Below are 16,768 nucleotides of genomic sequence, written 5' to 3'. Positions count from 1 at the left end.
TATAGTTCTCAGAATGTTAAAAGACGTTATTCTTAGAATGTTAAAAGACATTATTCTTAGAATGTTAAAAAACCCTTCTTCTTAGAATGTTAAAAGACGTTATTCTTAGAATGTTAAAAAACATTATTCTTAGAATGTTAAAAGACGTTATTCTTAGAATGTTAAAAAACATTATTCTTAGAATGTTAAAAACCCTTCTTCTTAGAATGTTAAAAGATGTTATTCTTAGAATGTTAAAAAACGTTGTTCTTAGAATGTCAAAAAACGTTCTTCTTAGAATGTTATAAACGTTCTTCTTAGAATGTTATAAAACGTTCTTCTTAGAATGTTAAAAAACGTTACTCTTAGAATGTTATAAAATGTTCTTAGAATGTTAAAAAAGTTCTTAGAATGTTAAAAGGCATTCTTCTTAGAATGTTAAAAAAGTTCTTAGAATGTTAAAAGGCATTCTTCTTAGAATGTTAAAAGGCATTCTTCTTAGAATGTTAAAAAAGTTCTTAGAATGTTAAAAGGCATTCTTCTTAGAATGTTTTAAAAAGTTCTTAGAATGTTAAGACGTTATTCTCAGGTTGTGAGAGCTGATTTAGCTGTTGTTTGTATTTGCTTAACCTTCTCTCTCTCTCTCTCTCTCTCTCTCTCTCTCTCTCTCTCTCTCTCTCTCTCTCTCTCTCTCTGTCTCTCTCTGTCTCTCTCTCTCTGTCTCTCTCTCTCTCTCTCTCTCTCTCTCTAGGGCTGGAGGATGGGGCCAGGTAGGGCTGTCTCTGTGGTCCTGCTAGGGTTCACCCTCCTGGGGTTGATCTATGGCGTGTTGCCCTTGAACCCGGATGACCCTAACGTGTGTAGTCACTGGGAGAGGTCAGTGGTGTGATGGTGTCTGTCTGTCATCTCTGTATCCGGGCAGAAAAACACAACAAGAGCTCATAGTTTCCCTTTGAAATGTTGTTCTGCAGGGTTACAGGGTTAATTCTGCATGGATACAGGGTTAATTCTGCATGGATACAGGGTTAATTCTGCATGGTTACAGGGTTAATTCTGCATGGTTACAGGGTTAATTCTGCATGGTTACAGGGTTAATTCTGCGTGGATACAGGGTTAATTCTGCATGGTTACAGGGTTAATTCTGCATGGTTACAGGGTTAATTCTGCATGGTTACAGGGTTAATTCTGCATGGTTACAGGGTTAATTCTGCATGGTTACAGGGTTAATTCTGCATTGTTACAGGGTTAATTCTGCATGGTTACAGGGTTAATTCTGCATGGTTACAGGGTTAATTCTGCATGGTTACAGGGTTAATTCTGCGTGGTTACAGGGTTAATTCTGCATGGTTACAGGGTTAAAACAGAAACAACTCAAAGGGTTGAGTTTAGGTATTAATTCAGTGTGGTTAAGGTTAGGGTTATGGTTTGGGGAAGGCTTAAAACACAATAATTCAAAACAACGCACTGTTTCCATGAACTATCATCAAGTATTCAGTTCACAATGCTAGCTTGAGATCTGCAGAGGCACAGTGGTCTAAGCAGCGAGCTTTGGCTCGGAGCATAACAAGTTCGCGGACAGTGCTGTGGAATCGTTTGTAAAAAAGAAATGTGAGTGCAGAGGGAAGTATAAACACCACTTCCCTTTTTCCACATTTTGTTACTTTACAGCCTTATTCTAAAATAGATTAAACAAATACAAATCCTCAATCTACACACAATACCCCAATGACTTCATAATACCCCATAATGACATCACAATACCCTATAATGACATCATAATACCCCATAATGACATCATAATACCCCATAATGACATCACAATACCCCATAATGACATCACAATACTCCATAATGACATCACAATAACTCATAATGACAACGCAAAAACATTTTGGGGGAAATTTTAGAAATGTATATAAAAAAAAAAACAGAAATACCTCATTTACATAAGTATTCAGACCCTTTGCTATGAGACTTCAAATTGAGCTCAGGTACATCCTGGTTCCATTGATCATCCTTGAGATGTTTCTACAACTTGACTGGAGTCCACCTGTGGTAAATTCAATTGATTGGACATGATTTGGAAAGGCATACACATGTCTATATAAGGTCCCACAGTTGACAGTGCATGTCAGAGCAAAAACCAAGCCATGAGGTCAAAGGAATTGTCCTTAGAGCTCTGGAACAGGATTGTGTCGAGGCACAGATCTGGGGAAGGCACCTAAAGGACCATGAGAAACAATATTCTCTGGTTTGATGAAACCAAGATTGAACTCTTTGGCCTGAATGCCAAATGTCACTTCTGGAGGAAAACTGGCACCATCCCTACAGTAAAGCATGGTGGTGGCAGCATCGTGCTCTGGAGGAAAACTGGCACCATCCCTACAGTGAAGCATGGTGGTGGCAGCATCGTGCTCTGGAGGAAAACTGGCACCATCCCTACAGTGAAGCATGGTGGTGGCAGCATCGTGCTCTGCAGGAAAACTGGCACCATCTCTACAGTGAAGCATGGTGGTGGCAGCATCGTGCTCTGGGGATGTTTTTCAGCAGCAGGGACTGGGAAACTCGTCAGGATCGAGGGAAAAGTGAAAAGAGCAAAGTACAGACAGATCCTTGATGAAAACCTGCTCCAGAGCACTCGGGTACCTCAGATTGGGGCAAAGGTTCACCTTCCAACAGAACAATGACCCTAAGCACATAGCCAAGACAACACAGGACTTGCTTCGGGACAAGTCTCTGAAGGGCATTGAGTGGCCCAGCCAGAGCCCGGACTTGAACCCGATCTAACATCTCTGGAGAGATCTGAAAATAGCTGTGAGCCGACGCTCCCCATCCAACCTGGCAGACCTTGAGAGGATCTGCAGAGAAGATTGGGAGAAACTCCCCAAATACAGGTGTGCCAAGCTTCTAGTGTCGTACCCAAGAAGGCTCAAGTGTCACGCCTTGGTCATTGTATTTTGTGTTTTTGGTATATGTTTGGGTAGGCCAGGGTGTGACATGGGTTTATATGTTGTGTTTTGTATTGGGGTTTGTATTAATTGGGATTGTGTATGATTAGGGGTGTGTCTAGTTAGGCTTGGCTGCCTGGGGCGATTCTCAATCAGAGTCAGGTGCTTGTCGTTGTCTCTGATTGGGAACTGTATTTAGGTAGCCTGAGTTCGCGTTGTATTTTGTGGGTGTTTGTTCCTGTCTTAGTGTTGTAGTCACCAGATAGGTTGTGATAGGTTTCACGTTTCGTTTGTTGTTTTCATATACAGTTATTTCATGTACATGTACATATTCATATTTCATATACAGTTATTTCACCGCTATTTCACCGCTATTATCTTCATTAAAGTCATGAGTAACCTACACGCTGCATTTCGGTCTGACTCTCTTCTTACAACAGACGAACGACGTTACATCAAGGCTGTAATCGCTGCCAAAGGTGCTTCAACAAGGTACTGAGTAAATGGTCTGAATACTTGCACATCTGGAGCCTTCTGATCCTTCCTGACTGTCTGATGACGAAGAGGGCATCACAAATGGCACCGTGTTCCCTTTATAGTGCACTACTGTTGACCAGGACCCAAAGGGTGCTATTTGACTAGTTCAGTTCCTGCCACTCTGTCTGATGATGATACTTTAAAAGAGAAATGTCATCTTGGAGGAAAGCCGGGGCAGATAGATGTGAAACAGAGAGATTAATGTTCAGAACCTGTGATCAATAAGAGAGTAGCTGAAGTTCTGAGCGAAGAAGATAGAGCTATAGAGATGACATCTGGGACTAATAATAATCACCCACACAGCGCTCTCTTTTCTCTTTTAAGAGGGAGAGGAGGTGATAAGTGTCAGCTAGTTAAGCAATAAGGCATGAGAATCTGCACATTATCATGTGATAACTCCTGACTAAGGGCTGTTCTGAGGCACGAGGGGAAGCCAAAGGAAACAGCCCTTTGGAGGGTTTTATTCTCTATAATTCCCATGTTCGAGGGCCTGATTGCTTTTATAAAATGGTTGCCAACATTAAGAAAAGATTGACAACATGTTTTCATTCATTTTTAAAAATTATATTGAGTAAATCATTTTTATTTCCTTGTAACAGCATACCAAATAGTTCTGAGATTCTGACGTTGCTAACCAAATGGGCTGGTCGTTCATTCTATCCATTGTAATTTGAAATGGTTGCTATGGTAACAAATGATTGACACCGCTAGCTAGCCAACTGAAGCTAACACACAATCACATCAAGCAGCTGAAATGACAGAAAGCTATGTGCACTTTGGTTTGTTGAAATGAGGACTGTGGATCTGTCTGCGTACCTTTAGTACGTTCATCACCCACAGTGTACCTTTAGTACGTTCATCACCCACAGTGTACCTTTAGTACGTTCATCACCCACAGTGTACCTTTAGTACGTTCATCACCCACAGTGTACCTTTAGTACGTTCATCACCCACAGTGTACCTTTAGTACGTTCATCACCCACAGTGTACCTTTAGTACGTTCATCACCCACAGTGTACCTTTAGTACGTTCATCACCCACAGTGTACCTTTAGTACGTTCATCACCCACAGTGTACCTTTAGTACGTTCATCACCCACAGTGTACCTTTAGTACGTTCATCACCCACAGTGTACCTTTAGTACGTTCATCACCCACAGTATCTTAGACAGCACTGACCCGATTCTGACTAAACTTGGGTGAATGTAGCCTCTTGCTATAGACATTTACAGATTTACACTGATTGGCGAAAGGGGGAGGCTATGGTAATCAACTGAAATTCTAAACTTTGAACAAGTATATTTCCTGTCCTGTTTGAGCTATTGTCATGACCTATAAGGTCCGCCCATTCATTTTTCTGTTAATTAGACTGTTTATCCCACACCAGACTTTGAACAAGCATATCTCCTGTCCTGTTTGAGCTATTGTCATAACCTATAAGTTCAGCCCATTCATTTTTCTGTTAATTAGACTGTTTATCCCACACCAGACTTTGAACAAGCATATCTCCTGTCCTGTTTGAGCTATTGTCATAACCTATAAGTTCAGCCCATTCATGTTTCTGTTAATTAGACTGTTTATCCCACACCAGACTTTGAACAAGTATATTTCCCGTTTGTTTTACAGTCATGTACGTTTCCCATAACAACCTATAGAATGTTGGTATTTACATATGAAATGTCTTTCAACATCTCTTGAACTGGCGCTGTATAGAGACCGTTGGCATGAAGTGTAAATGATATACAACAGGTCAATGTAAACAGTTCCCAGTCATTATGTTACTACCAGTACAAATGTCCCTAGTCTGGACATAAAAACACATCCTGTTTTAGATCAATGCATCTTCCTATATAGAAGTATAGTCCATTCTCTTACATAGTCAACTATCAACTTTTAATTTCCAACAAGAAAAACAAAACAAAAATGAAAACAATTTCTCTCTCTCTCTCAGACGTTGGAATAATGATCACTGATCGACACAAGGATGAGCGGTGCATCATGGGGGATAAAACATGTTTACTGTCGACCTGTTTTACCTTAGTTTCGATTGCTGTTTCTTTGCATGTATCATTATAATGATCCTGATAAATGAATTCCCCTGACTCGGAGAAGGTGTCAGTCTTGTCACGTTCATATACATGGCATGGTGCAAACCCCCCCCCCCCCCCCAAAAAAAACCCCGACAACATTGTTCCACAGGCCGGAGAGGCAGACAGCAAGGTTTAGAGACAAACCACAACTGTTGCAAACCAAATGCTAGCCTAGTAGCACGGGGAAATATTGTCTAGATGCTTTTTTCCAGGGGAGATTAAGTTCATAAATTGACTGGCTGGGCTGTGGGACAGTGGATACACATTGATAAAGCTATTGGAACTGTTAACAGACATTATTACCCAGAGAATGAGGGTGGTACTCTCTGCTATCAACCAATCATACAATAAGTGTTATTTGAGTACAAAGGGAAAGGTAACAGAGTAGATGAAGGAATAAGGATAGAGAGTAGATGAAGGAATAAGGATAGAGAGTAGGTGACAGAATAAGGAAAGAGAGTAGATGACAGAATAAGGAAAGAGAGTAGATGACAGAATAAGGAAAGGTAACAAAGTAGGTGACAGAATAAGGATAGAGAGTAGATGACAGAATAAGGATAGAGAGTAGATGACAGAATAAGGAAAGAGAGTAGATGACAGAATAAGGAAAGAGAGTAGATGACAGAATAAGGATAGAGAGTAGATGACAGAATAAGGAAAGGTAACAGAGTAGGTGACAGAATAAGGATAGAGAGTAGATGACAGAATAAGGAAAGAGAGTAGATGACAGAATAAGGATAGAGAGTAGATGACAGAATAAGGAAAGGTAACAGAGTAGATGACAGAATGAGGAAAGAGAGTAGGTGACAGAATAAGGAAAGGTAACAGAGTAGATGACAGAATGAGGAAAGAGAGTAGGTGACAGAATAAGGATAGAGAGTAGATGACAGAATAAGGAAAGGTAACAGAGTAGATGACAGAATGAGGAAAGAGAGTAGGTGACAGAATAAGGAAAGGTAACAGAGTAGATGACAGAATGAGGAAAGAGAGTAGGTGACAGAATAAGGATAGAGAGTAGATGACAGAATGAGGAAAGAGAGTAGATGAAGGAATAAGGATAGAGAGTAGGTGACAGAATAAGGAAAGAGAGTAGATGAAGGAATAAGGATAGAGAGTAGATGAAGGAATAAGGATAGAGAGTAGATGAAGGAATAAGGATAGAGAGTAGGTGACAGAATAAGGAAAGAGAGTAGATGAAGGAATAAGGATAGAGAGTAGATGAAGGAATAAGGATAGAGAGTAGATGAAGGAATAAGGATAGAGAGTAGGTGACAGAATAAGGATAGAGAGTAGATGAAGGAATAAGGATAGAGAGTAGATGACAGAATAAGGATAGAGAGTAGATGACAGAATAAGGAAAGAGAGTAGATGACAGAATAAGGAAAGGTAACAGAGTAGATGACAGAATGAGGAAAGAGAGTAGGTGACAGAATAAGGAAAGGTAACAGAGTAGATGACAGAATGTGGAAAGAGAGTAGGTGACAGAATAAGGAAAGGTAACAGAGTAGATGACAGAATAAAGAAAGAGAGTAGGTGACAGAATAAGGAAAGAGAGTAGATGACAGAATAAGGAAAGAGAGTAGATGACAGAATAAGGATAGAGAGTAGATGACAGAATAAGGATAGAGAGTAGATGACAGAATAAGGAAAGGTAACAGAGTAGATGACAGAATAAGGAAAGAGAGTAGATGACAGAATAAGGAAAGAGAGTAGATGACAGAATAAGGAAAGGTAACAGAGTAGGTGACAGAATAAGGATAGAGAGTAGATGACAGAATAAGGAAAGAGAGTAGATGACAGAATAAGGATAGAGAGTAGATGACAGAATAAGGAAAGGTAACAGAGTAGATGACAGAATGAGGAAAGAGAGTAGGTGACAGAATAAGGAAAGGTAACAGAGTAGATGACAGAATGAGGAAAGAGAGTAGGTGACAGAATAAGGATAGAGAGTAGATGACAGAATAAGGAAAGGTAACAGAGTAGATGACAGAATAAGGAAAGAGAGTAGATGACAGAATAAGGAAAGAGAGTAGATGACAGAATAAGGAAAGGTAACAGTAGGTGACAGAATAAGGATAGAGAGTAGATGACAGAATAAGGAAAGAGAGTAGATGACAGAATAAGGATAGAGAGTAGATGACAGAATAAGGAAAGGTAACAGAGTAGATGACAGAATGAGGAAAGAGAGTAGGTGACAGAATAAGGAAAGGTAACAGAGTAGATGACAGAATGAGGAAAGAGAGTAGGTGACAGAATAAGGATAGAGAGTAGATGACAGAATAAGGAAAGGTAACAGAGTAGATGACAGAATGAGGAAAGAGAGTAGGTGACAGAATAAGGAAAGGTAACAGAGTAGATGACAGAATGAGGAAAGAGAGTAGGTGACAGAATAAGGATAGAGAGTAGATGACAGAATAAGGAAAGGTAACAGAGTAGATGACAGAATGAGGAAAGAGAGTAGGTGACAGAATAAGGAAAGAGAGTAGATGAAGGAATAAGGATAGAGAGTAGATGAAGGAATAAGGATAGAGAGTAGATGAAGGAATAAGGATAGAGAGTAGGTGACAGAATAAGGATAGAGAGTAGATGAAGGAATAAGGATAGAGAGTAGATGACAGAATAAGGATAGAGAGTAGATGACAGAATAAGGAAAGAGAGTAGATGACAGAATAAGGAAAGGTAACAGAGTAGATGACAGAATGAGGAAAGAGAGTAGGTGACAGAATAAGGAAAGGTAACAGAGTAGATGACAGAATGAGGAAAGAGAGTAGGTGACAGAATAAGGAAAGTAACAGAGTAGATGACAGAATAAAGAAAGAGAGTAGGTGACAGAATAAGGAAAGAGAGTAGATGACAGAATAAGGATAGAGAGTAGATGACAGAATAAGGAAAGGTAACAGAGTAGATGACAGAATGAGGAAAGAGAGTAGGTGACAGAATAAGGATAGAGAGTAGATGACAGAATAAGGAAAGGTAACAGAGTATATGACAGAATGAGGAAAGAGAGTAGGTGACAGAATAAGGAAAGGTAACAGAGTAGATGACAGAATGAGGAAAGAGAGTAGGTGACAGAATAAGGATAGAGAGTAGATGACAGAATAAGGAAAGGTAACAGAGTAGATGACAGAATGAGGAAAGAGAGTAGGTGACAGAATAAGGAAAGGTAACAGAGTAGATGACAGAATGAGGAAAGAGAGTAGGTGACAGAATAAGGAAAGGTAACAGAGTAGATGACAGAATAAAGAAAGAGAGTAGGTGACAGAATAAGGAAAGAGAGTAGATGACAGAATAAGGATAGAGAGTAGATGACAGAATAAGGAAAGGTAACAGAGTAGATGACAGAATAAGGAAAGGTAACAGAGTAGATGACAGAATGAGGAAAGAGAGTAGGTGACAGAATAAGGATAGAGAGTAGATGACAGAATAAGGAAAGGTAACAGAGTAGATGACAGAATGAGGAAAGAGAGTAGGTGACAGAATAAGGATAGAGAGTAGATGACAGAATAAGGAAAGGTAACAGAGTAGATGACAGAATGAGGAAAGAGAGTAGGTGACAGAATAAGGAAAGGTAACAGAGTAGATGACAGAATGAGGAAAGAGAGTAGGTGACAGAATAAGGAAAGGTAACAGAGTAGATGACAGAATAAAGAAAGAGAGTAGGTGACAGAATAAGGAAAGAGAGTAGATGACAGAATAAGGATAGAGAGTAGATGACAGAATAAGGAAAGGTAACAGAGTAGATGACAGAATAAGGAAAGGTAACAGAGTAGATGACAGAATGAGGAAAGAGAGTAGGTGACAGAATAAGGATAGAAAGTAGATGACAGAATAAGGATAGAGAGTAGATGAAGGAATAAGGATAGAGAGTAGATGACAGAATAAGGAAAGAGAGTAGATGACAGAATAAGGATAGAGAGTAGATGACAGAATAAGGAAAGGTAACAGAGTAGATGACAGAATAAGGAAAGAGAGTAGATGACAGAATAAGGATAGAGAGTAGATGACAGAATAAGGAAAGAGAGTAGATGACAGAATAAGGATAGAGAGTAGATGACAGAATAAGGATAGAGAGTAGATGACAGAATAAGGATAGAGAGTAGATGACAGAATAAGGATAGAGAGTAGATGACAGAATAAGGATAGAGAGTAGATGACAGAATAAGGATAGAGAGTAGATGACAGAATAAGGATAGAGAGCAGATGACAGATGACAGTGTGTGTGTGTGTGTGTGTGTGTGTGTGTGTGTGTGTGTGTGTGTGTGTGTGTGTGTGTGTGTGTGTGTGTGTGTGTGTGTGTGTGTGTGTGTGTGTGTGTGTGTATCTGTTTGAGGAGCCTAAAGTTTCCTCAAAGCATCCTGTCTCTTCCTCTCCACCAGTTACGCTGTGACGGTCCAGGAGTCCTATGCCCACCCCTTTGACCAGGTCTACTACACAAGATGCACCGACATCCTCACCTGGTTCAAATGTACCAGACACAGGTAATGACACGCTCACCTGGTTGAAATGTACCAGACACAGGTAATGACATCCTCACCTGGTTGAAATGTACCAGACACAGGTAATGACACCCTCACCTGGTTGAAATGTACCAGACACAGGTAATGACACCCTCACCTGGTTGAAATGTACCAGACACAGGTAATGACACCCTCAACTGGTTGAAATGTACCAGACACAGGTAATGACTTCCTCACCTGGTTCAAATGTACCAGACACAGGTAATGACACCCTCACCTGGTTCAAATGTACCAGACACAGGTAATGACACCCTCACCTGGTTCAAATGTACCAGACACAGGTAATGACACCCTCACCTGGTTGAAATGTACCAGACACAGGTAATGAGACCCTCACCCGGTTGAAATGTACCAGACACAGGTCATGTCATCCTCACCTGTATATAGATATACAGATATACAGTATGAAACAGGTACTGACCAGCTATAGATATACAGTATGATACAGGTACTGACCAGCTATAGATATACAGTATGATACAGGTACTGACCAGCTATAGATATACAGTATGATACAGGTACTGACCAGCTATAGATATACAGATATACAGTATGATACAGGTACTGACCAGCTATAGATATACAGTATGATACAGGTACTGACCAGCTATAGATATACAGATATACAGTATGATACAGGTACTGACCAGCTATAGATATACAGTATGATACAGGTACTGACCAGCTATAGATATACAGTATGATACAGGTACTGACCAGCTATAGATATACAGTATGATACAGGTACTGACCAGCTATAGATATACAGTATGATACAGGTACTGACCAGCTATAGATATACAGTATGATACAGGTACTGACCAGCTATAGATATACAGTATGATACAGGTACTGACCAGCTATAGATATACAGATATACAGTATGAAACAGGTACTGACCAGCTATAGATATACAGTATGATACAGGTACTGACCAGCTATAGATATACAGTATGATACAGGTACTGACCAGCTATAGATATACAGTATGATACAGGTACTGACCAGCTATAGATATACAGTATGATACAGGTACTGACCAGCTATAGATATACAGTATGATACAGGTACTGACCAGCTATAGATATACAGTATGATACAGGTACTGACCAGCTATAGATATACAGATATACAGTATGATACAGGTACTGACCAGCTATAGATATACAGATATACAGTATGATACAGGTACTGACCAGCTATAGATATACAGTATGATACAGGTACTGACCAGCTATAGATATACAGTATGATACAGGTACTGACCAGCTATAGATATACAGATATACAGTATGATACAGGTACTGACCTATAGATATACAGATATACAGTATGATACAGGTACTGACCAGCTATAGATATACAGTATGATACAGGTACTGACCAGCTATAGATATACAGATATACAGTATGATACAGGTACTGACCAGCTATAGATATACAGTATGATACAGGTACTGACCAGCTATAGATATACAGATATACAGTATGAAACAGGTACTGACCAGCTATAGATATACAGTATGAAACAGGTACTGACCAGCTATAGATATACAGATATACAGTATGATACAGGTACTGACCAGCTATAGATATATACAGTATGAAACAGGTACTGACCAGCTATAGATATACAGTATGATACAGGTACTGACCAGCTATAGATATACAGATATACAGTATGATACAGGTACTGACCAGCTATAGATATACAGTATGATACAGGTACTGACCAGCTATAGATATACAGATATACAGTATGAAACAGGTACTGACCAGCTATAGATATACAGATATACAGTATGATACAGGTACTGACCAGCTATAGATGTACAGATATACAGTATGATACAGGTACTGACCAGCTATAGATATACAGATATACAGTATGATACAGGTACTGACCAGCTATAGATATACAGATATACAGTATGATACAGGTACTGACCAGCTATAGATATACATGTATGATACAGGTACTGACCAGCTATAGATATACAGATATACAGTATGATACAGGTACTGACCAGCTATAGATATACAGATATACAGTATGATACAGGTACTGACCAGCTATAGATATACAGTATGAAACAGGTACTGACCAGCTATAGATATACAGTATGAAACAGGTACTGACCAGCTATAGATATACAGATATACAGTATGATACAGGTACTGACCAGCTATAGATATACAGATATACAGTATGAAACAGGTACTGACCAGCTATAGATATACAGTATGAAACAGGTACTGACCAGCTATAGATATACAGATATACAGTATGAAACAGGTACTGACCAGCTATAGATATACAGTATGAAACAGGTACTGACCAGCTATAGATATACAGTATGATACAGGTACTGACCAGCTATAGATATACAGATATACAGTATGATACAGGTACTGACCAGCTATAGATGTACAGATATACAGTATGATACAGGTACTGACCAGCTATAGATATACAGATATACAGTATGATACAGGTACTGACCAGCTATAGATATACAGTATGATACAGGTACTGACCAGCTATAGATATACAGTATGATACAGGTACTGACCAGCTATAGATATACAGATATACAGTATGATACAGGTACTGACCAGCTATAGATATACAGATATACAGTATGAAACAGGTACTGACCAGCTATAGATATACAGTATGATACAGGTACTGACCAGCTATAGATATACAGATATACAGTATGATACAGGTACTGACCAGCTATAGATATACAGTGGTCCTTATGAGCTCACAGGTACTGACCAGCTATAGATCAATACAGATATACAGTATGATACAGACTGTACTGAGGTACTGACCAGCATATATTATATTATATTATTATTTATATATCAGTATGATACAGGTACTGACCAGCTATAGATATACAGATATACAGTATGATACAGGTACTGACCAGCTATAGATATACAGTATGATACAGGTACTGACCAGCTATAGATATACAGATATACAGTATGATACAGGTACTGACCAGCTATAGATATACAGATATACAGTATGATACAGGTACTGACCAGCTATAGATATACAGTATGATACAGGTACTGACCAGCTATAGATATACAGATATACAGTATGATACAGGTACTGACCAGCTATAGATATACAGATATACAGTATGATACAGGTACTGACCAGCTATAGATATACAGTATGATACAGGTACTGACCAGCTATAGATATACAGATATACAGTATGATACAGGTACTGACCAGCTATAGATATACAGTATGATACAGGTACTGACCAGCTATAGATATACAGATATACAGTATGATACAGGTACTGACCAGCTATAGATATACAGATATACAGTATGATACAGGTACTGACCAGCTATAGATATACAGTATGATACAGGTACTGACCAGCTATAGATATACAGTATGATACAGGTACTGACCAGCTATAGATATACAGATATACAGTATGATACAGGTACTGACCAGCTATAGATATACAGTATGAAACAGGTACTGACCAGCTATAGATATACAGATATACAGTATGATACAGGTACTGACCAGCTATAGATATACAGATATACAGTATGATACAGGTACTGACCAGCTATAGATATACAGTATGATACAGGTACTGACCAGCTATAGATATACAGTATGATACAGGTACTGACCAGCTATAGATATACAGATATACAGTATGATACAGGTACTGACCAGCTATAGATATACAGTATGATACAGGTACTGACCAGCTATAGATATACAGATATACAGTATGATACAGGTACTGACCAGCTATAGATATACAGTATGATACAGGTACTGACCAGCTATAGATATACAGATATACAGTATGATACAGGTACTGACCAGCTATAGATATACAGATATACAGTATGATACAGGTACTGACCAGCTATAGATATACAGTATGATACAGGTACTGACCAGCTATAGATATACAGATATACAGTATGATACAGGTACTGACCAGCTATAGATATACAGTATGATACAGGTACTGACCAGCTATAGATGTAGATACAGATATACAGTATGATACAGGTACTGACCAGCTATAGATATACAGATATACAGTATGATACAGGTACTGACCAGCTATAGATATACAGATATACAGTATGATACAGGTACTGACCAGCTATAGATATACAGATATACAGTATGATACAGGTACTGACCAGCTATAGATATACAGTATGATACAGGTACTGACCAGCTATAGATATACAGATATACAGTATGATACAGGTACTGACCAGCATAGATATACAGATATACAGTATGATACAGGTACTGACCAGCTATAGATATACAGTATGATACAGGTACTGACCAGCTATAGATATACAGTATGATACAGGTACTGACCAGCTATAGATATACAGATATACAGTATGATACAGGTACTGACCAGCTATAGATATACAGTATGATACAGGTACTGACCAGCTATAGATATACAGTATGATACAGGTACTGACCAGCTATAGATATACAGTATGATACAGGTACTGACCAGCTATAGATATACAGATATACAGTATGAAACAGGTACTGACCAGCTATAGATATACAGTATGATACAGGTACTGACCAGCTATAGATATACAGTATGATACAGGTACTGACCAGCTATAGATATACAGATATACAGTATGATACAGGTACTGACCAGCTATAGATATACAGTATGATACAGGTACTGACCAGCTATAGATATACAGATATACAGTATGATACAGGTACTGACCAGCTATAGATATACAGATATACAGTATGAAACAGGTACTGACCAGCTATAGATATACAGTATGATACAGGTACTGACCAGCTATAGATATACAGTATGATACAGGTACTGACCAGCTATAGATATACAGATATACAGTATGATACAGGTACTGACCAGCTATAGATATACAGATATACAGTATGATACAGGTACTGACCAGCTATAGATATACAGTATGATACAGGTACTGACCAGCTATAGATATACAGATATACAGTATGATACAGGTACTGACCAGCTATAGATATACAGATATACAGTATGATACAGGTACTGACCAGCTATAGATATACAGTATGATACAGGTACTGACCAGCTATAGATATACAGTATGATACAGGTACTGACCAGCTATAGATATACAGTATGATACAGGTACTGACCAGCTATAGATATACAGTATGATACAGGTACTGACCAGCTATAGATATACAGTATGATACAGGTACTGACCAGCTATAGATATACAGTATGATACAGGTACTGACCAGCTATAGATATACAGTATGATACAGGTACTGACCAGCTATAGATATACAGATATACAGTATGATACAGGTACTGACCAGCTATAGATATACAGATATACAGTATGAAACAGGTACTGACCAGCTATAGATATACAGTATGATACAGGTACTGACCAGCTATAGATATACAGATATACAGTATGATACAGGTACTGACCAGCTATAGATATACAGTATGATACAGGTACTGACCAGCTATAGATATACAGATATACAGTATGAAACAGGTACTGACCAGCTATAGATATACAGATATACAGTATGAAACAGGTACTGACCAGCTATAGATATACAGTATGATACAGGTACTGACCAGCTATAGATATATAGATATACAGTATGATACAGGTACTGACCAGCTATAGATATACAGATATACAGTATGATACAGGTACTGACCAGCTATAGATATACAGATATACAGTATGAAACAGGTACTGACCAGCTATAGATATACAGTATGATACAGGTACTGACCAGCTATAGATATACAGATATACAGTATGATACAGGTACTGACCAGCTATAGATATACAGTATGATACAGGTACTGACCAGCTATAGATATACAGATATACAGTATGATACAGGTACTGACCAGCTATAGATATACAGTATGATACAGGTACTGACCAGCTATAGATATACAGATATACAGTATGAAACAGGTACTGACCAGCTATAGATATACAGTATGATACAGGTACTGACCAGCTATAGATATACAGATATACAGTATGATACAGGTACTGACCAGCTATAGATATACAGTATGATACAGGTACTGACCAGCTATAGATATACAGATATACAGTATGATACAGGTACTGACCAGCTATAGATATACAGATATACAGTATGATACAGGTACTGACCAGCTATAGATATACAGTATGATACAGGTACTGACCAGCTATAGATATACAGTATGAAACAGGTACTGACCAGCTATAGATATACAGTATGATACAGGTACTGACCAGCTATAGATATACAGTATGATACAGGTACTGACCAGCTATAGATATACAGTATGATACAGGTACTGACCAGCTATAGATATACAGTATGATACAGGTACTGACCAGCTATAGATATACAGTATGATACAGGTACTGACCAGCTATAGATATACAGTATGATACAGGTACTGACCAGCTATAGATATACAGTATGATACAGGTACTGACCAGCTATAGATATACAGATATACAGTATGATACAGGTACTGACCAGCTATAGATATACAGTATGATACAGGTACTGACCAGCTATAGATATACAGATATACAGTATGATACAGGTACTGACCAGCTATAGATATAGATATACAGTATGATAC

General features: G+C 38.5%; 1 protein-coding gene across 1 annotated transcript in view; it reads left to right on the top strand.

Annotated features, from left to right (window-relative positions):
• The first annotated feature begins 719 nt into the window (after positions 1-719).
• The window catches only part of LOC124026355 (multiple epidermal growth factor-like domains protein 11), a 61,748-nt gene continuing 45,699 nt past the window's right edge, over positions 720-16,768 (top strand). Inside the window, exons 1-2 of the mRNA XM_046339380.1 lie at positions 720-855; positions 9,930-10,031. Of these exons, the coding sequence (XP_046195336.1) occupies positions 740-855; positions 9,930-10,031 (218 nt within the window). The 5' untranslated portion in view covers positions 720-739. The remainder of the gene's footprint in view (positions 856-9,929; positions 10,032-16,768) is intronic.

This window comes from Oncorhynchus gorbuscha, unplaced genomic scaffold (genome assembly GCF_021184085.1).
Source record: "Oncorhynchus gorbuscha isolate QuinsamMale2020 ecotype Even-year unplaced genomic scaffold, OgorEven_v1.0 Un_scaffold_2687, whole genome shotgun sequence".
Classification (NCBI taxonomy): domain Eukaryota; kingdom Metazoa; phylum Chordata; class Actinopteri; order Salmoniformes; family Salmonidae; genus Oncorhynchus; species Oncorhynchus gorbuscha.
This window is presented reverse-complemented; position numbering and strand designations above follow the sequence as displayed.